The following is a 22,845-nucleotide window of genomic DNA, read 5'->3' as shown; positions in this document are numbered from 1 at the left end:
TTTTGCTATTCACATATAAGAAAAAAACAATGACCCCCAGGGCGGGGCCAATTTTGACCCCAGGGCTTTTATTTGAACAAACTTGGTAGACACCTATTAGAACATGTTTCATGCTAAATATCTTAGCTCTAGCTCTTTTAGTTCTTTAAAAGAAGATTTTTTTAAAGTTTTTACCATATGCATAAAGGGAAAATTAATGAACCCCTGGGTCGGGGCAAATTTTGACCCCGGGCCTTTTATTTGAACAAACTTGGAAAACACTCATTAGATGATGTTTCATGATGAATATCTTAGCTCTAGCTCTTTGGGTTCTTTAAAAGAAGATTTTTTAAAGTGTTTACTATATGCACATAGGGAAAATCAATGACCCCTGGGGCAGGGCCAATTTTGACCCCAGGGCTTTTAGTTAAACAAACTTGGTAGACACTCACTAGACGATGTTTCAAGCCAAATATCTTAGCCCTAGCTATAAGGGTTTTTTGAAAGATGATATTTAAAGTTTTTTTCTTTTGGTTGTCATGACAACCAGATTTCAGCATGGAATTAAATTCTTTGCACAATTTTTAAAGGTGACAGCCAAGGGAACATTCTTGTGAAGTTTGGATGAAATTGGCTCAGTGGTTTATGAGGAGATGTCATTTAAAGTAAAATTTTACGGACGGACGCCGGACGAAAAGCGATCACAAAAGCTAAAAACTAAGGAATGGAGTTATGGTTCTTTGACACTTTTGAAAATTCGAGTCGTTCAAGTTGATGTAGATTCAGTGATAGTTTGGAATAAGCATTTTAAACTTAAGGGAGATAATTAAAACATGAAGCAAGGTAGAGTTATGTTTCTTGAACATTGCACTTTCTCTTAAAAGTCTCTATCACTTTGTGAAGTTTACATGAAATCCCTTCAATACATATCTAGTTATATTCATATTCCGGACAAGAGTGTGAAGGACTAATGTCTTCCTAAGTTAAGACCGTGTATTTTTTCCTTTATCAACTAAAACCTCAAAAACATCATAAAGAACATATTTTTCTCCCATGAGCAACCTTTTTCCCCAAAAGTACAAGTCTGTATGGAACGAACACAGATATTTATCCATAATATTACTTGAGTCCAGACTGACAGATGGTTAAGACCGCAACTATATTCTCTCCCTTTCAGGAGCATAAATTATAATAACATGCTAAATCTCTGTATAGTTCTATATCAGATACCAGTATGATGAACCTTGCTTTTGTACCTTTTAAGTAATATCAAAATTCAGCTTTCATTGACATACAGAAAGGGGTCAGCCTTTAGTCCCCTCAGTGAAAACAGAAGGGGACTAAAACAACAATTTTATTCTCATAGTTTCATTTCTCAGGTTTATTACTTTTCATTAAACCAGACAAGCTAAGATACATGTTAAAACCACAGGCACTAGACACAATTAATTTACCCATGTACGCTCATAATACTATATATAAAGAATAAAGGTCCCTTACGAGAGAAAACTATCATGCAAAACAAACAGAGACTGTTTTGTAAAAATACACCAGATCACTATTTTATCTTTGTGGTTGTCTCTAGGAATAATGTATCCTATTATAAACACTTTTTACTTCATCGAAATCCTTCAAAATGCTCCAAAATACGAGCAAGTTTCCAAATTTCACTGAAATGTCATTGCACGTCGTTTTCGACGTCCAAACGATGCGTGTAAACATAGGTAAATTCTGGTCAATTTCTACAAAATCAACGAATAACTTTTAAAATTTCGACATACTTTCTTTAAAGCAAATTGTATACAGTCAAACTGCGAAGTCTTTACTTCTCATCTGTCTGACGATAACGCTAACAAGCTAAAAAAATAAAAGTAATTGACAGCTCCGTTCCAGAAAGTAACCATTTCCTACATTACCGCACTGAATATAAGGTAAAGTAATGATTGGTTAAGCGGGAAATCCGAGCTTTAACATTTTCCTTCAACACAATGTCCATGACTGGCCATTACTATTGACTGGGGATTCAACTCAGACTAGCTCTCTAAAATATTCCAACTAGTCCAAAGTGTTCATGGTGCCTATACAGTTATGATCACTACATCTGGAAACTGGAGATTCCCACCGACTGTGATGTTTATCTTCATTTGCTTGACAGTGACACATGTCCATCTTAAAAATAATGCAATAAAAATTATATGAAGTGCAATAATTTGCAAAAATATCCTTATCTTATTTGTCTCTTCTTACATTTATTATGCAGAGCACTAGATTTGTGTGTCTGTCATACAAAATGACTTTCAATAATACTATTTAAATATATTTGAAATACAATTTCTTTAATAAATACTCATAGTAATACTAAATTCCTTTTTTCTGATATTTTTTCTGTCGCATAAGTGCAGACAGTACATTGTGTACACCGGTCTTACTGACCTGTGTGAAACCACTCTAAGCATGATGGAACGCACTACTTTTACATGGCAGCTTTAACACCGAAGTGATAGAACAAAACGGAAATGGGGCCACTTGAAAAATTAAACTTTTTCCATACTCTGTTGGTGTAATAGCCTTTACATCATTTTTACTCAAAACATGCGCAAAACACTCCTTCTGACAATCCTTCATTGGTTTTACAAACCCAGTTTCGTTCAACACTCGTATTTCGTCAATTGTTAGTTTAAATTAAAACCGAAAGTGAAAGTAGTTTTGAATATTTGAATACATAGTAACACAGTGGAACTATCAATTTTGCACTTGCAATATTAAACTCTGAAAAACAATGATCCATTGAAAGCAATGAACGATATTGTGTTTTATTAAATAAAACTGTCATCCCTACGCCGACTTCTTTATGTCAGAGTTATTTTACCCTCATTTGGGGTGAGCAATGCGTTGTGAGAGACTGGTATGTATACAATTCAGACAGTATACAATTAATTTGTTTAGACCCCATACAATTTAAAGGTATAATTATTTATTGGCTAAAAATAAAGTAAATAATGGTTAGTTTAATAACCAATATGTGTTTGTTCTTTATTTTTTAAGGTATCTACTTCAAACTTCAAATATATATTTCTTATCATTACACAAATGTTGTGTGGCAAGGTCCATAACTCTAGCATGACTATTTCTAGAATTATTCCCCTTGATCTTGGAATTTATGTTAACAAATGTTATTTTTTTACTATATCTTAATACATAATTATACATAATTGATTTTTCTTTCATAGTTGTGTCCTCCTTACTGTGTCCAGTATTTTAATAGTCGAGCTTCGCTGTCTCCTGTGACAGCTCTTGTTATGAAGTTTTGTGCCTTCAAGAACGGTTTCTGAGACTGTCTAGGTCTCGAACGTTCCGACCTTTTCGTTCAGTCAATCTAAAATCATTTTTGGAATTTCTGAAGGTCATGTAGATCTACAGTATTGTCTTGAGTTTATAAATCTTCAGTGATAAGCTTTGCTGGCTGTGATCAATTAGGGCCTATATCATTTAAACTTTAAAAAACATTGTTTGCAAGACTTTAGTGACTATAGTTCGTTCAACGTCAGCAGCCATGATAGTTGTGATTACGTCATTCTGCTCGTGCGCTCATTCACTCGCCCAATATGGAAAAATAATGCCAAGTAGCAAGGCGGCCAAAATTGCCTTATGACCTACATCTTGCCATAATAGCCCTAAATTGCCCTAATTTGTGTTACTATATATAGTAACATAGGTATTAAAGAATAATTATGCATATCTAGCAATTTGGTGCGACCATAACGAATTGCATACACATGCATATAAATGTATGCATACACATCGCATGAGCTTTATTATATATTATATACAATGTATTAGCATAATACAATAATTGTGAATTATACTATCCGTAATTCTGCGTTAGCATTACCGATGTATTTATATGAAATTAAATAGACGTTTTTGCTGTCCTACTGTAACAACGTTGGTAGAACGTCATAATAATGATAATGAGCATAATAATGATATTAAAATATTTGAGATGTGTGAACTTGACATCTGGCTGGCATGGAATCTTGAAGATATGAAAACTTTAAAGTATGTCATATTATTATCCTCCGCCGATTGAACTGGGAGGGATATTGTCCGACTTTTTAACATAGAGTTATGGCTCCTGAATAATTATGGTTCTGTATACAGAGCATTATTCATTTTGAGCTACTTTTCGGTAATTGCAGACTGGATTTCAAGGAAACGTTATGGGAACTGCGGTTACTGTTGTTAATAATAACCATCATGGACTATTAACGACTAATTGCACACATAATTAGTGCATAGAAATGTGTTTTGTTTCCAAATGGTAACAAAAGAGCAATACTATACAAACGGTTTTTTATTATTATGTGGGAAAAAGCGCGTGACACAATTGCAAGCAGCCACAGACTACTCAATCATGGTCCGGAAGTGTATGGAACGCCTGGACTGTCTTATGTTAAGATTGAATGATATGCCTGGTTGAATGTCGTTCTGTTGAGTCTGAGATACAATATGTTGGGAGGAAATCCGAATATGTTGGGTGGAAATCCCAATGTGCTCAGTTATTGAAGTGTTATGTTGTGTGCTGATTACATTTTCTTCAGCCAAGTCAATGTAGTGTCGGGTGCATTAGTTGTTTTGTTCAGTTCTTGAAACAAACAGGCATGTTGTAACACAATTATGTAGAGTAAAAAAGATATAATGTGAGGTGTGACAGTCATTATTTTCGGTTATAATAATGGTGATTGGTGCCATTCTCATTATGTTCAACCATTAAAATAAACAATTGAGTGGTACTATCATTTTGTTTGGTTGAGGCAGTGTATTATTTGGTGATACTTTCATTATGTTCAGTTGCAATGATATGCTGTTGGGTGCTTTATTCATTCTGTTCAGTCGTGAAATAGAACAGTTAAATGGTACTATCATTATATTGTGTGCTGATTATATCTTCTTCAGTCAAGTCAATGTGTTGTTCGGTGCAAAGGTCGTTATGTTCAGTTACTAAAAAGAACTGTTTCTTGGTACTATCATTATGTTCAGTTCAGATGATATAATGTTCGGTGCAGAGGTCATTATGTTCAGTAGTGAACTCAAACTGTTGTGTGATACTGTCATTATGTTAAGTTCAGAAGATATACTGTTCGGTTCAGAGGTCATTGTGTTCAGTAGTGAACACAAACTGTTGTGTGATACCGTCATTATGTTAAGTTAAGATGATAAACTGTTAAGTGCAAAGGTCATTATGTTCAGTAGTGAACACAAACTGTTGTGTGATACCGTCATTATGTTAAGTTAAGATGATATACTGTTCGGTGCAGAGGTCATTATGTTCAGTAGTGAACACAAACTGTTGTGTGATACCGTCATTATGTTAAGTTAAGATGATATACTGTTCGGTGCAGAGGTCATTATGTTCAGTAGTGAACACAAACTGTTGTGTGATACTGTCATTATGTTAAGTTCAGATGATATACTGTACGGTCAAATGTCATTATGGTCAGTTAAAATGATATGCTGTTGTGTACAACTGGCATTATATTCAGTCATTTAAATTAACGAGTATGTGTTGACATCATAGTGTTCAGTTGTAACAATATGTTGTTATGTCGTACTATTTTCATGTTCAGCTGCGGCAGTTTGTTGTTTGGTAGTAATGTTATCATGCTTGGTTAATAAAACATGTTGTTGTGTGATGAAATTGTTACGCTTAGTCTACTTAATGCTATTGGTGGATTTGACAATGCGCTGGGTGGTCATACAATTATGTTGGGTTCATTCGGATATCTTCGGGTATTTAAAACATCTTACTGCAAACAAGATGGCGGGGAACGTGCACCTATCACGAGCCCTTGCAGAAATTGGGCATTCTTCATTATTAATTGGTTTCATAAATCAAAACGTTGATGACCAAACAGCTGCGAAGTTAACAGACGCAGAACTTAGCCGCCTTGGACTTGATACCATCGGGGACAGGCACAAATTCCGTGCAAAAATGCGTACCGTGGATCAAAACACAGGCATAGATACGGACCATCTAGCTGCATCCGAGGTATTCAGAATTGTATTCTAGTTTTTATTAATTAGTTAATCATTATTGATAGATTGACCCTAAATATTTCATTATAGCGGAGTTCTTAATCACATTTGGACTAAAATAAGCTCCCTTGCATTTTTTAACGCCATTTGCGGGCAGCACGAAATACCCAAATATACCCAAATATACCCAAATATTGCCCAAATATACCCAAATATTGCCTAAATATACCCAAATATTGTCCAATTATACTAAAAATAAATGTTTTATACTAAAAAAGTGCTGTTTTAATCATGAATACAATATACACTTTCACTAAGATATAATCAAACATACCCAAATATACATTTTCCTATCATTGTGTTTTGAACCAAGATACAGCATATGTACTCCATTAAAGCTTTTTTTTTAATAACATGGACTTCTTCCTCTATTATGATATGAAATTTCAACAAAATTACACCTTAAAAATGTAAGTGTAGACAACAAATATCATATCTTGAATTAAAATTGCATTCATAAAGAAGCGATATTGTAGATAAGCAAATGTCACAACTTTATTTTCTTACAACATCTTAACTGCCCATTTCAACGGAATGAATGAAAGTTATAGCAGGCTTAGTCATGTCATTTTATAAATATTTATTTATTTCTCATTATAATCTATATTTTATACAAACAAAAATAAATATTGCTATATTTGGGTATATTTGGGCAATATTTGGGTATATTTGGGTGTATTTGGGTATATTTGGGTATTTCGTGCCGCCGCCATTTGCAACTTCTTTTTGGTACAGATACAGGTGATTTTTATATTTTGTATACAGGCTATAAAAATTTGCAAAATTCCTCATTCTCCTATACATACATACGTTGCATATGAAGGCCCATTTCATAATACAAACATATTATGTGAAAGAGTAATAGTAAACCAAATAAAAACACTGTGTAACTTGTAAGGCCACACCAAGTTCAGTAGTGTAGTACCGTATGGTACTGGTTACGGGAGTTGACGGAAGTTAACGGAAGGTTCCGGACCAACCGGAACTAGTGTGTTAGGCTGACAGTTGGGCGCCATATTTGTGTGTAAAATAACTAAGAAGAATTAGGCAATTCCTAGCTTGGCTACGATCCAGACGTGGAAGGTAAGTCGATTGTTTGTATTGTCAATCCCTTTATAATCAATCGCGACAGTTCTATATTGGTGGCAGCGGTAATTTTTACGAATTCCGTTCCGAAAGATAGACGCTACCAAAGGTCCATAATTTTACCGATTGTGTACGAATTTGCCCTCAAATTCTGCACTCATAGAACGAAGTCTACCTGAATTCTTGGTTTTGTTCATAGTGGGCCAATCTGCTTGAACGATTTAAACCAGAATTTCTACGTAAATAATCGTAGTTAAGCGGGAATTTGCCCTCAAATTCCGCTTAGGTTAGACGTTGCCTGGAAGGACCAAATTCTTTGGAATTTGTTTATTTTTCGGATTTCCTTTTCGTTCTGCTGCCACTGGTACAGTAACTGTTATATTTTGATAAACCCCATTTAGCCCTTTTGCCATATAAAGGGGGAGAAGATAGATATTGAGATTTATTTGGTTAAAACACATTTTAACTTGAATATTTCTCAGTATCTTTTCGTTGTTATGGAGAATATCAATATAAAGGGAAAGTTCGAGATATTTTCTCAGGAAGCAGAGGTTGTGCAACCACCCTTGGTTGCTATTAACTTTGCGTCTGAGGAAAGGCTACAGGCAATTCCTAATGTGGGTGCAAGCCTAGCCAAGGCGCTCATTGCAGTTAGGGAGTGCTCTGGTAATATAACCAGGGAGATTTTAGAGGCCGTCTGTCGTCGCAAGTTCTCCCCTGAGATACTTGCTATGATAGACTTTAGACAGAATATGTCTCTGTCAGCTGAGAATACTGACAAGCTAGGCCAGTCTAGCTTGGAGGTAGACACGGACGAGGAGGAGGACGATATTCAGCCAAGTACGCATGATTGGTTGGAAATGGTGAAGGTGGTTAAAGCGGCAACCAATGTTCTGGCCGCTCACAAGCAGCAACAACGGTCATCTGTTTGCACCCTTGCAACAGACGACAAGATTTTTCCAGATAAAAATCTGAAGTTGATGACTCCTGCGGATTTTACTGCCAAAAAGTCAAAATCCACACACCCCCCTACCTTACCACTTCCAGACTATACCACCCCTAAACGTACCATACGTTTTGACCAGGTAGTGGATAGTGATTGCAGTGATGACTCTATGTTCGCCAGGGCACCATCTGCCCATAGGCGTTCTAGGGTTCGTAACTGGATATCTGCCTTTCCCGAACACTTATCATATGATGGTAAGAGTACTTGGGAACCGTTCTTTTTAAAGTTCACTCGCTATGTCCAACAAGGCGAGTGGACTGATGAAGAACAAGTTAGCTGCCTTGTCTGCTGTTTAGATGGTAAAGCGCTCGAGTATTATGCGCTTGTCTGTGAACAAGGTCAGCTTACCTACAAGAGGCTGGTTAGCAAGTTGGCTGCCCGATTTGGCCAACATGAGTTGCCAGCTGCTGCACAGGTAAGTTTTCAGAATGCAGCACAAGAGACAACCGAGTCCCTAGATGAGTGGGCTGACCGAGTGCTCACTCTAGGTTATAGAGCTTTTAAGAAGCTGCCAGAGGAGTTTGTCACTGTCCAAACAGTGAACAGATTCTGTCAGGGTATGGTTGACAAAGAGGCAGGTCACCATGTTTGCATGCAGCAACCTGAGTCTGTGCATGCAGCCATACAAATGGTACGCCAGTACCAGCAGGTGTATGCGGCCATGTATGGTGACCGGAAGAAGCCGGAAAAGGTTTTTGCTGTTGCTTCCCAGCCATCACGGGAACAGCAGGCAGAGCCTATGTCAACCGATGACTTAAGCAAAGCCTTAAATGACCTGGAGCAAAGACTGACAAAAACCTTTTTGTCAGAATTGTCCCAACCCCACAGGTCAACCGGATGCTACAATTGTGGCGAAATAGGGCATTTTAAAAGAAATTGCCCTAAGCTTAACGACAACCATAAGTCGTTAAACTAGAATGGGACGGTGAAAAAGTAGGTCGTTTCCCGTCCCTGTCTGCAGACAAGACCTGCAAAATTAAAAAATCCCGGTTGGCTGCCAATTTCAGCCAAGTAAGCACGGGGGGAGTCTAACCAGACCCTGTTGTTGTTTGTCAGGTCAATTCCTCTTCCCAGTTTACCATGGGGGTCCAAGTAGGGGATGTCCAAGTAACAGCAGTGGTAGATACTGCTGCCCAGGTGACCATCATTTCTGATAAGGTCTACAATTCCCTGAAGCACAAGCCCCCCAAGATAAGGGATGTAAAGCTGCAAACGGCTGGCAGGGAATTGTCTATGGCAGCCTTTGTAGCTGGTCCGGTTAAGTTGAAGGTTGGTCACCAGTGGTACCAGGTCAACATGTTTGTTGCCCCCATTGAGCAACAAATGCTGTTGGGCTTTGATTTGCTTCGTGACCCTGGCAAATCTGTGCTAGACATGAGCAAGGCAGAGCTTTACTTTGATGGTATGCGCATCTCCCTAGATGTCCATTCATCAGATAGTCCCTTGGTATCCAAGGTCACGGTGTCTAAGAGACAGGTTATCCCTCCACACTCTGTGGCGAGAGTCCAATGCAAGTTACACTCTCCCCTGCATAGCTATATCGTGGAACCAGTGAACCAGAAGAAATTTCTGGTTCCCCGAGTGTTACATGAAGGCACTAACACCCCTGTGTTGTGTCTTGTTAATCCATCAGATAGCTACCGCCTTGTCAGGAGGGGAACAGAGATAGGGAGGGCATTTGCCATCAGTGAAGTTGTCAGGAATGAGTGTGATGTTGAAACATCTTTGCCCAGCAAAGTGTTTGAAACATCAGGTGCGGTTGGTCCAATACCACCACACCTGCAGGAGGTCTATGACACCTCTTGTGGCAGCCTTGATGAAGGTCAACGGATTCAATTAGCGCAATTGCTGATTGAGTTCCAAGATGTCTTCATCAAGGGTGAACTTGACCTTGGCGACTTCACTGATAAGGAACGTGATATAGATACCAAGGAGGCAAAGCTTGTGAAGCAAGGTATGAGGCGAAAGCCAACATGCTTTGCAGGGGAAGAAGAGGCCCAGCCTCAGGGAATGCCGAAGGATGGGGGTGTACAAGATGCCACATCCAAATGGGCATCTGCTCCAGTTTTGATAAGAAAACATGACGGCTCTGTGCGTTATTGCATAGACTATAGGACGTTGAATAAGGTTACAGTCAAAGACGTGTATCCTTTGCCTTTAGTCGATGATTGCATGGACACATTTGCTGGCAGTGTTTGGTTTTCAAAATTGGATGCCAACTCCGCATTCTTCCAGTTGAACATCAGAGAAGGCTTTGGTTTGTGTGGTGCCCCAGCCACATTTGCCAGAGCAATGGACTTAGTCCTGAGAGGTTTGACATGGAAGACAGTCCTGGCATTTCTCGATGACATCATCGTGCTTGGATGCAATTTTGAGGACCATCTCTCAAACTTGCGGGAGGCTCTTTCGAGATTTCGGAGGCATAAGCTAAAGCCGAAGGAATGTATCTTCTTCCAACAAGAAGTAGAGTTTTTAGGCCGTAAAGTTGGCAAAGACAGCATTGCTATGACAGAACATGACATAGCAGTGGTGAAGGATTGGCCTGTTCCAAACAGTGCCAAGCAGGTAGAGAGGTTTATTGGGTTGGTAAACTATCATAGAGTGTTTGTTAAGGACTTCTCTAGGGTAGCAGCCCCATTGTACGCCGTCACAGGCAAAGCCAACTTTGTCTGGGGTGAAGAACAAGCAGAGTCATTCAGGACTTTGAAGTGCTTGTTGACGCAACCTCCAGTGTTAGCGTTGCCAAATCAACATGATGAATTTATCTTGGATACGGTCGCTTCCAATGATTCGATTGGAGCAGAGCTCTTGCAGGTGCAAGAGGGCCAAGAGAAAGTTGTTGCATTTGGTAGCTGTGCTCTTACCAAGGAGCAACAGGGTTATTGTATGACCAGGAAAGAGCTGCTAGCAATAGTTCGGTTCACCAAACAGTTCCGACACTACTTGCTAGGAAGACCATTTGTGGTCAGGACTGACCATTCAAGTCTGAGGTGGTTGATGAATTTCAGGGAGCCACAAGGGCAACTGGGGAGATGGCTGGAAGAGCTGTCCCAGTTTAACATGGTGTTGAGACATCGTGTGAGTCGCGAGCATTCCAATGCTGACGCAATGTCAAAAATACCACTGCAAAGTGGGACATGCCGAGGTGGAATTGCTGGTGCGCGGCTGGATCAGTTGCCTTGTGGTGGATGTGAAGATTGTAAAAAGGCCCATACCAAATGGGTCAAGTTCTTCACAGATGTAGATGAGGTGGTACCGTTGGTAACCAAACCAGTGGAGTCTTCGGATTCCGGTTTAGGTGGCCAGCAGGGTACCAGGGTTTCTGTCATCTACAGGATTGATTTTCACGAAAACCAATCAGATACAGATGGCCAGCCGGTCCTTGCCAATGAGGTCGGTGAGCATGGTCAACAGTCCCTCTCTGAAGGCCAAATCTTCAGTGGAGGGGAAGAGAAGGTAAGTATAGGTTGCGTTAGAGACCGAACATCTGATATCAGGGCCATTCCTGATAATGTAGATGTTCCGTTGCTGGCACAGATTTTAGAGGATATTCCTTGTGGCCAGCAAGGATCTCGGTGCCCAGTGCCGGGATGTATTGAGGAACTTACCCAGAGACATGCTATGGAGGCCCACCTCCCTGGCATATTCCAAATGTGTTTGACAGGTGAAAGCATTACGAACAGAAGGATTGGTGCTTTGAAGCTGGTGATCAGGTGGTTATTGGGGGTGTAATAGCACTTTGTTTGACCTGGTAACTTACCTGGAGTGTGCTGGTGTTCCGGTTTCTCAGGAAACTTGCACCAGTAATCACAGGAAAGCAGCAAAGGAGTTCTGTGAGGTTCTTAGGGTACCCTTGCCCAAAGATCTCACCCCAAAGGTAAAAGGTAATGCTGTGACAGTTTTGTTGCAGTGGCGCTGTCTACTGTCATTGATATCCATGCTGGAAAGACACCAGGAAGACAATCTGAAAGCCATGTTCAGCTTGTCAGCTGAGGAGTCCCAACTCCTTAGCGTTCCTAAAGTGTCTGACAGCCATTGAGTGTCTGGGTTTGAGGCTTGGCTGAAATCGGTACGGTTCAGTCAAGTAGGCCATGTTGTCCAGCCCTCTGGCATCATGGTCAAGTACCAGTACCGGTATGAACCGGGAAGCTCTAGTCTGCCCTTGGACTAGAGAGGCGTCAGTGCTTGGTTAACTTCCTGGAGCCACAGACCCCTCCTAAAGAATAGGACGGGGAGGAGTGTAGTACCGTATGGTACTGGTTACGGGAGTTGACGGAAGTTAACGGAAGGTTCCGGACCAACCGGAACTAGTGTGTTAGGCTGACAGTTGGGCGCCATATTTGTGTGTAAAATAACTAAGAAGAATTAGGCAATTCCTAGCTTGGCTACGATCCAGACGTGGAAGGTAAGTCGATTGTTTGTATTGTCAATCCCTTTATAATCAATCGCGACAGTTCTATAGTAGGAAAAAATATATTCAGGAGCCTGAATTTCTGACAAACCAAAATTTGGACACAGGTACTTGAAAAATCTACTTTTAATGTTCCAAAGGAACTTGAAATTCTATCAATATTAATGATAATATCCGAAATATACCCCTTATACAGTATAAGTTTTAGTATAAGTTTATTTATAGGGGGCATATTTTGGATATTATCATTAATATTGATAGAATTTATTTCAAGTTCCTGTGAATGTTCTATAGGGCTATATTATTATAAACTGATAAACTGATGCTTGCTTTATGTGTTACAAGTAGGCTAAAACTTACAAAATTGGAATATTACAAATTTAATTTTGTTCATGATCTCCATTGGGAAAATTGCATATACTGTCAGTGTGTATTTGCAAACATCATTTGAGGCCCAAACATTATTAAAATGATACAATTTTTCCAATCTGCTAAACAGGCTGGTGAAAATGCCCATTTGGGCTTATGACATAATAGAAAAATAATTAAGATATTTCTTTTAAACTTTAATTGTCTGTTTATTGAGCATAATATATGACATAAAGTTAAACAGAAAGAAAAATATTTGGTAACTGTCACTTTTGTGAAAATAATTTCCCCTTTTGCATGTTTATATGACACATAATTTTTGAAGTCCTTAAAAAATATGTTGCAATGTAAAATTCTTAAAAGAAATGTGTCCAACATCTTCATTTTGCTTAAAATTATTGCGCCAGTACCTTTATTCTATATATTTGGATTTAATATTCTGTTTCTGGCATTAATACTTTGACAATTCTTTGACAGTGAACATTATACATTGTACCTTTTGAAACTGCATGAAATGTATGCTCAGACAGGTGTTGGCACAATGAATTGGATCATAAAGAAGTTATTTAACCTATTTTGTTTTATACTTTGTATATGTGACATATTTTTTAAGGACTTGGAAAATTATGTGTTATATAAACATGAAAAAGGGGAAATATTCTCTCAAAAGTGAGTTACCAAATATTTTTCTTTCTGTTTATGTTATACATTATACTCAATAAACAAAGTTTAAAAGAAATCTCTTTATTATTTTTCTAGAAATATGATTTTTATGTCCTAAGCCCAATCGGGCATTTTCACCAGCCTGCTAAATAATAATAAAATTCAGACGAAAAAATGTTCATAAATTTTAAAAAATATTTCATCATATAGGACTTCCAACTGTCCAAGACAGTCAGTACATTATTGACCTGTAAAGTGTGGCCTATGTGCCACCAATGTCTTATTGTCCCCCGCCTTTTCGAAGAAAAAAGGGGGATATAGTAATAGGCTCCGTCCGTCTGTCCGTCCGTCACACTTTCGTGTCCGGTCCATAACTTTGTCATTTATCAAAGGAATCTGAAATAACTTGGCACAAATGTTTGTTATAATAAGACGATGTGTAATGCGCAAAAACCAGACCCCTAACTCCAAGGTCAAGGTCGCACTTGCTCATTCAAGGTCAACATTGTCTATTTGATGGTATATGTCGTGTCCAGTCCATAACTTTCTTATCTTTGAAGGGATTTTGTAAATACTTGCCACAATTGTTCACAATAATGAGACGATGTGTCATGCGCAACAACCAGTCACTTACCTCCAAGGTCAAGGTCACACTTGGAGGTCAAATATTAACATAGTCTTTTACAGGGTATATTTTGTGTTTGGTCCATAACTTTTTCATTTATCAAAGGAATCTGAAATAACTTGGCACAAATGTTTGTTATAATAAGTCAATGTGTCATGCCCAACAACCAGACCCCTACCTCCAGGGTCAAGGTCGCACTTGCTCATTCAAGGTCAATATTGTCTATTTGAGGATATATGTTGTGTCCGGTCCACAACTTTCTTATCTTTGAAGGGATTTTGTAAATACTTGCCACAATTGTTCACAATAATGAGACGATGTGTCATGCGCAACAACCTGTCACCTACCTTCAAGGTCAAGGTCACACTTGGAGGTCAAAGATTAACATAGTCTATTACAGGGTATATTTTGTGTCCGGTCCATAACTTTTTCATTTATCAAAGGAATCTGGAATAACTTGGCACAAATGTTTGTTATAATAAGTCAATGTGTCATGCCCAACAACCAGACCCCTACCTCCAGGGTCAAGGTCGCACTTGCTCATTCAAGGTTAATATTGTCTATTTGAGGATATATGTTGTGTCTGGTCCATAACTTTCTTATCTTTGAAGGGATTTTGTAAATACTTGCCACAATTGTTCACAACAATGAGACGATGTGTCATGCGCAACAACCGGTCACCTACCTCCAAGGTCAAGGTCACACTTGGAGGTCAAAGATTAACATAGTCTATTACAGGGTATATTTTGTGTCCTTCCATAACTTTTTCATTTATCAAAGGAATCTGAAATAACTTGGCACAAATGTTTGTTATAATAAGTCAATGTGTCATGCCCAACAACCAGACCCCTACCTCCAGGGTCAAGGTCGCACTTGCTCATTCAAGGTCAATATTGTCTATTTGAGGATATATGTTGTGTCCGGTCCATAACTTTCTTATCTTCGAAGGGATTTTGTAAATACTTGCCACAATTGTTAACAATAATGAGACGATGTGTCATGCGCAACAACCGGTCACCTACCTCCAAGGTCAAGGTCACACATGGAGGTCAAAGATTAACATAGTCTATTACAGGGTATATTTTGTGTCCTTCCATATTTTTTTTATAGATCAAAGGATTTTGTAAATACTTGCCACAAATAGTCACTATAGTAACATTAGTAAGACCATGTGTCATGCGCAATATCTGCATCCCTACCTCCCAAGTTCAAGGTCACACTTAGAGGTCAAAAGTTTACGTATTCTGTTTTAGGGTATATTTTGTACTTCTTCAGGATTTTGAAATAACTAGGCACAAATAGTCACAATAATAAGACAATATGTCAGATACAACACCTGCACCCCTACCTTCTAGGTAAAGGTCACACTTAGAGGTCAAAGGTTAACAGAGTCTGTTATATGGTTTATTTTGTGCCCCGTCTATAATTTCTTCATAGATCAAGGGATTTTGAAAATACTTGGCACAAATAGTTACAATGATAAGATAATATGTCATGCATAACACATGTGTCCTTACCTCCAAGGTCAAGGTCACACATAGGGGTCAAACATTTACATACTCTGAAATAGGGTATATTTTGTGTCCAGTCCATAACCTGGGATTTTAAAAATACCTTGCACAAATAATCACAATAATAAGATGATATGTCAGGTGCAAAACATGGGCCCCCTACCTCCAAGGTCACACTTAGAGGTCAAAGATTGACATAGTCTGTTATAGGGTATATTTTGTGTCCGATCTATAACTTCTACATAGTTCAAGGGATTTTGAAATTACTTAGCACAAATAGTAATATTAATTAGATGATATGTCATACACAACACCAGTTCTTCACCCCTACCTTTAAGGTCAAGGTCACACTTAGAGGTCAAAGGTTAACATGATAGAATTTTACATTCCGTGTTTCATTTTACTAGTATTTCTTTAATAAATTCATTGTTGCATTTGTAGATCTAGCATTGATCATAATTTTGGAATGAAAGTCCTGACAGCCATACCTCAATCTTTTGAAATAGCGCAATTTTATGCTTCATATAAAACTTCCTCGAGGCGGGGGACGTTGGTAACTCTGTTACAAATTCTTGATTATAAGGCAAAGACATGGATCCAAAAGTATATTAAAAAAGATAATATAAAGATATCTGGATGTTTCAGCTCCTGGACATTTCGGCCTTAGTCCTTACACCTCCTAGACATTCCGGGTACTTTTATATAGTCTTGTATACTGTAGTGGTGGTTGACATACCTCAATGTAGAAACACCTGCTTGGATTACATTGTGATAATTGAGATAACTCAATATCATACTTGCATGATAGTTTCTGAGAGAATATTTGAAAGCATATTTTTGAAATTCATATACATATAGGAAATTTTATTAAAAAATGACATTCTTGTTAAATTAAAAAATCAATATAATGATGATTTTTAGCTCACCTGTCACAAAGTGACAGGGTGAGCTTTTGTGATCGCTTTTCGACCGGCGTCTGTCCGTCGTCCGTCCGTAAACTTTTGCTTCAAATGACATCTCCTCATAAACCACTAAGCCAATTTCATCCAAACTTCACAGGAATGTTCCTTTGGTGGTCACCTTTAAAAATTGGCCCCGCCCCGGGGGTCATTGATTTTCCTTATATGTGTATAGCAAAAAATTAAAAAATCTTCTTTGAAAAAAAACATATAGCTAGAGTTTAGATATTAAGCATGAAACATCTTCTAGTGAGTGTCTACAAAGTTTGTTCAAATAAAAGCCCTGGGGTCAAAATTGGCCCCGCCCCAGGGAGTCATTGACTTTCCCTATATGCATATAGTAAAAACTTAAAAAATCTTCTTTTAAAGAACCCAAAGAGCTAGAGCTAAGATATTTAGCATGAAACATGTTCTAATGGGTGTCTACAAAGTTTGTTCAAATAAAAGCCCTGGGGTCAAAATTGGCCCCGCCCCGGGGTCATTGATTTTCCTTATATGTGTATAGCAAAAACTTAAAAAAATCTTCTTTGAAAAAACCCAAATAGCTAGAGTTTAGATATTAAGCATGAAACATCTTCTAGTGAGTGTCTGCCAAGTTTGTTCAAATAAAAGCCCTGGGGTCAAAATTGGCCCCGCCCTAGTGGGTCATTGATTTTCCCTATATGCATATAGTAAAAACTTAAAAAATCTTCTTTTAAAGAACCCAAAGAGCTAGAGCTAAGATATTTAGCATGAAACATGTTCTAATGGGTGTCTACAAAGTTTGTTCAAATAAATGCCCTGGGGTCAAAATTGGCCCCGCCCCGGGGGTCATTGATTTTCCTTATATGTGTATAGCAAAAACTTAAAAAATCTTCTTTGAAAAAACCCAAATAGCTAGAGTTTAGATATTAAGCATGAAACATCTTCTAGTGAGTGTCTGCCAAGTTTGTTCAAATAAAAGCCCTGGGGTCAAAATTGGCCCCGCCCTAGTGGGTCATTGATTTTCCCTATATGCATATAGTAAAAACTTAAAAATCTTCTTTTAAAGAACCCAAAGAGCTAGAGCTAAGATATTTAGCATGAAACATGTTCTAATGGGTGTCTACAAAGTTTGTTCAAATAAAAGCCCTGGGGTCAAAATTGGCCCCGGCCCGGGGGTCATTGATTTTCCTTATATGTGTATGGCAAAAACTTAAAAATCTTCTTTGAAAAAACCCAAATAGCTAGAGTTTAGATATTAAGAATGAAACATCAGAGGTATCATTGTTTTTAACTATATGTGTATAGTAAAAACTTAAAAAATCTTCTTTTAAAAAACCCAATGAGCTAGAGGTTAGATTTTAAGCAGGAAACATCTTATTGTTGGTGTCTACCAAGTTTGTCCAAATAAAAACCCTTGGGTTTAAATTGGCCCTGCCAAAGGGGGGGCGGGGGGCGGAAGTCATTGTTTTTCATTATATGTGTGTAGTAAAAACTTAACATCATGAAACATCTTCTAATGGGTGTCTTCCAAGTTTGCTCAAATAAAAGCCCTGGGGTTTAAACTGGCCCCGCTCTGGGGGCCTATATACAGGTGAGCGACCTCATTAAGTTAATGTCTTTCATGTTTATATTAGTCATACCAAGGGTTTTCCAAGGGGTCATTTGGGTCAAGGTCACCAATGTCAAACATAGATTTTTTTTTAAATATTGTTACTGATAGGAATCTGAGCCGGGGGCATTAATGTGTTAAACAAACACGTTCTTGTTTTTTACTATTTTCCATCCTTAACTGAGTGAATAGGTAAATATTTTTTAAATATTGCTACTGACAAGAATCTGAGCCACTGGCATTTGTGTTTAACAAACACATTCTTGTTTTGTATTCCAAGTTTGTTTCTTAATTTATTTTGAATAAGTCTAAAGTTTGAAAATATGGGCTGTATGGAATCTGAAGTGGCAGGCATACCCAAAACAGGGTTCTTAGGTTTTATGTTTGGTAGAGAATGAAAATTTCCAGTTACTCCAGAAAGTCACTTTTTCTTGTTAGTTTGACTAAAGTAAACCATTACTTGCTTTACTTGTACAATTTTTTCACACACAGATTAGCTCAAATATACTTCAATATATTAGGTTTATGCTGGTATGATTATATTAAAAAAAAATTTCTTCTTTTAAAAATCCAAAACGGCTGGAGTTTATATACATCTTTTAATTACTTTCATAATATGTACTTTTTAGCTCGACTATATGAAGTATATGGAGAGCTGTCCTACTCGCACCAGCGTCCGCATCCAGATTTCAGATTAAAGTTTTGGTGCAGTAAAATATTTTTCACTATAACTGTCATTTCTTAAGGTATCAACTTCAAACTTCAAATATATGTTCCTTATCATCAACCACATCTTATGTGACAAGGTTCATAACTCTAGCACCAATGTTTTCAGATTAATCTCCCCTTGAACTTAGAATTTTCCTTAAAAAATACTATTTTTAGCTCACCTGTCACAAAGTGATAGGGTGAGCTTTTGTGATCGCTTTTCGTCCGGCGTCCGTCCGTTGTCCGTCTTCCGTCGTCCGTAAACTTTTACTTTAAATGACATCTCCTCATAAACCACAAGGCCAATTTCATCCAAACTTCACAGGAATGTTCCTTTGGTGGTCACCTTTAAAAATTGTTCAAAGAATTTAATTCCATGCAGAACTCTGGTTGCCATGGCAACCGAAAGAAAAAACTTTAAATATCTTCTTTAAAAAAACCATAAGAGCTAGAGCTTAGATATTTGGCATGAAACATCTTCTAGTGAGTGTCTACCAAGTTTGTTCAAATAAAAGCCCTGGGGTCAAAATTGGCCCCGCCCCGGGGGGTCATTGATTTTCCCTATATGCATATAGTAAAAACTTAAAAATCTTCTTTTAAAGAACTCAAAGAGCTATGGCTAAGATATTGAGCATCAAACATGTTCTAATAGGTGTCTAACAAGTTTGTTCAAAGAAAATCCCTGGGGTCAAAATTGGCCCCGCCCCAGGGGGTCATTGATTTTCCCTATATGCATATAGTAAAAACTTAAAAAATCTTCTTTTAAAGAACCAAAAGAGTTAGAGCTAAGATATTTAGCATTACACATGTTCTAATAAGTGTCTACCAAGTTTGTTCAAATCAAAGCCCTTGGGTCAAAATTGACCGCCGCCCCGGGGGTCATTGATTTTCCCTATATATGCATATAGTAAAAACTTAAAAAATCTTCTTTTAAAGAACTCAAAGAGCTATGGTTAAGATATTTAGCATCAAACATGTTCTAATAGGTGTCTACCAAGTTTGTTCAAATAAAAGCCCTGGGGTCAAAATTGGCCCCGCCCCGGGGGTCATTGATTTTCCTTATATGTGTATAGCAAAAACTTAAAAAATCTTTTTTGAAAAAACCCAAATAGCTAGAGTTAAGATATTAAGCATGAAACATCTTTTAGTGAGTGTCTACAAAGTTTGTTCAAATAAAAGACCTGGGGTCAAAATTGGCCCCGCCCCGGGGTCATTGATTTTCCTTATATGTGTATAGCAAAAACTTAAAATCTTCTTTGAAAAAAACCCAAATAAAAGCCCTGGGGTGAAAATTGGCCCCGCCCGGGCGGGTCATTGATTTTCCCTATATGCATATAGTAAAAACTTAAAAAAATCTCCTTTTAAAGAACTCAAAGAGCTATGGCTAAGATATTGAGCATCAAACATGTTCTAATAGGTGTCTACCAAGTTTGTTCAAATACAAGCCCAGGGGTCAAAATTGGCCCCGCCCCGGGGGTCATTGATTTTCTTTATATGTGTTTAGCAAAAACTTTAAATCTTCTTTGAAAAAAACCCAAATAGCTAGAGTTTAGATATTAAGCATAAAACATCTTCTAGTAAGTGTCTACAAAGTTTGTTCAAATAAAAGCCCTGGGGTCAAACCTGGCCTGGCCCCAGGGGTGTCATTGTTTTTAACTATATGTGTATAGTAAAAACTTTAAAAAAATCTTCTTTTAAAAAGCCCATTGAGCTAGAGCTTAAATGTTTAGCATGAAACATCTTCTTATGGGTGTCTACCAAGTTTGTGCAAATAAAAGCCCTTGGGTTAAATTGGCTCTGCAACATTGGGGGTGGGGTGGGGGCTGGGGGGGCTATATACAGGTGAGCGACCTCAGGGCCATCATGGCCGTCTTGTTAAGTTTTAAAGGTATCTACTTCAAACTTTAAATACTTATTCCTTATCATCAATTACATTTTATGTGACAATGTTCATAACTCTTGAAGCAATTTTCACAGATTTATCTCTCTTTGAACTTAGGATTTTCTTTAAGAAATATTATAATTTCTTTACTTTTTAAGGTATCTACTTCAAACTTCAAATATATATTTCTTATCAAAACACACATGTTGTGTGACAAGGTTCATAACTCTAGCGTGACTATTTCTAGAATTATTTACCTTGATCTTGGAATTTATGTTAACAAATGTTATTTTTTTACTATAACTTAATATATAATAATACATAATTGATTTTTCTTTTATAGTTTTGTCCTCCTTACAGCTTCCAGTATTTTATTAGTCGAGCTTGGCTGTCTCCTGTGACCGCTCTTGTTCCGATTCAAATCTGAACTTTGTGATATCAGTTTTAGATTTAAATTTTATATCTGTTTTTAGCTCACCTGTATGTAACATCTTCTAATGGGAGTCTACCAAGATTGTTCAAATAAAAGCCCTGGGGTCAAAAGTTGCCAAGCCCCAGGGGATCTGACATTGATTTTCCTTTATAATGTACATTGTTAAAACTTAAACAATTTTCTTTAAAAAAAAACCAAAGAGAGAGAGCTTAGATATTAAGCCTAAAAAATCTTAGTGCCCCAGGGTCCAAAGTTGCCCTGCCCAAGGAGGTTATTGATTTTCCGTCATATGTATATAGTAAAAACTTAAAAAATATTCTTTTAAAAAACTCAAAGAGCTAGAGCTTAGACATTAAGCATGAAAAATCTTTCTAAAAGTGTCTACCAAGTTTGCTCGAATAAAAGCCCTATAAGGTCAAAATTGGCCCCGCCCCAGGGGGTCATTGATGTCTCTTATATGTACACATTTTTTGGAACTGTTGTTTTCCTTTCATAATATGTACTTTTTCAGATACAAATCTGAACTTTGTGATATCAGTTTTAGATTTAAATTTTATATCTGTTTTCAGCTCACCTGTCACAAAGTGACAGGGTGAGCTTTTGTGAATGCTATTCGTCCGGCGTCCGTTCTTCGTCCGTCCGTCCGTAAACTTTTACTTTTAATGACATCTCCTCATAAACCACTAAGCCAATTTCATCCAAACATCACAGGAATGTTCCTTTGGTGGTCACCTTTAAAAATTGTTAAAAGAATTTAATTCCCTGCAGAACTCTGGTTGCCATGGCAACGAAAGAAAAACACTTTAAATATCTTGTTTTAAAAAACCGTAAGAGCTAGAGCTTAGATATTTGGCATGAAACATCTTCTAGTGAGTGTCTACCAAGTTTGTTCAAATAAAAGTCCTGGGGTCAAAATTGGCCCCGCCCCGGGGGTCATTGATTTTCCTTTTATGTGTATAGCAAAAAGTTAAAAAATCTTTTTTGAAAAAAAAACAAAACAAATAGCTGAGGTTTAGATACTAAGCATGAAACATCTTCTAGTGAGTGTCTACCAAGTTTGTTCAAATAAAAGCCCTGGGGTCAAAATTTGCCCGCCCAGGGGGTCATTGATTTTCCTTATAAATGTATAACAAAAACTTTTAAAAAATTTCTTTGAAAAAACTCAAATAGCTAGAGTTTAGATATTAAGCATGAAATATTTGCTAGTAAGTGTCTACAATGATTGTTCAAATAAAAGCCCTGGGTTCAAAACTGGCCCTACCCCAGTTGTGTCATTGTTTTTAACTATATGTGTAAAGAAAAAAATTGAAAAAATCTTCTTTTAAAAAACCCAATGAGCTAGACCTTAGATGTTTAACATAAAACATTTTCTAATGGGTGTCTACCAAGTTTGTTCAAATAAAAGCCCTGGGGCTTAAACTGGCCCCGCTCCGGGGGCCTATATGCAGGTGAGCGACTTCAGGGCCATCATGGCCCTCTTGTTTTACACATGATCACTTAACCCATTACCCAATGAGCATTTTGTGAAAAATGGCTGTTTTCAT

At 37.6% G+C, this 22,845-nt stretch overlaps 1 protein-coding gene across 1 annotated transcript in view; it reads left to right on the top strand.

Annotated features, from left to right (window-relative positions):
- The first annotated feature begins 4,411 nt into the window (after window positions 1-4,411).
- The window catches only part of LOC132735246 (uncharacterized), a 31,163-nt gene continuing 12,729 nt past the window's right edge, over window positions 4,412-22,845 (top strand). The window contains exon 1 of the mRNA XM_060722181.1: window positions 4,412-6,028. Coding sequence (XP_060578164.1) covers window positions 5,633-6,028 — 396 coding nt within the window. The 5' untranslated portion in view covers window positions 4,412-5,632. The remainder of the gene's footprint in view (window positions 6,029-22,845) is intronic.

Source organism: Ruditapes philippinarum, unplaced genomic scaffold, assembly GCF_026571515.1.
Source record: "Ruditapes philippinarum isolate M1 unplaced genomic scaffold, ASM2657151v2 ctg538_1_1_1_1, whole genome shotgun sequence".
Classification (NCBI taxonomy): domain Eukaryota; kingdom Metazoa; phylum Mollusca; class Bivalvia; order Venerida; family Veneridae; genus Ruditapes; species Ruditapes philippinarum.
This window is presented reverse-complemented; position numbering and strand designations above follow the sequence as displayed.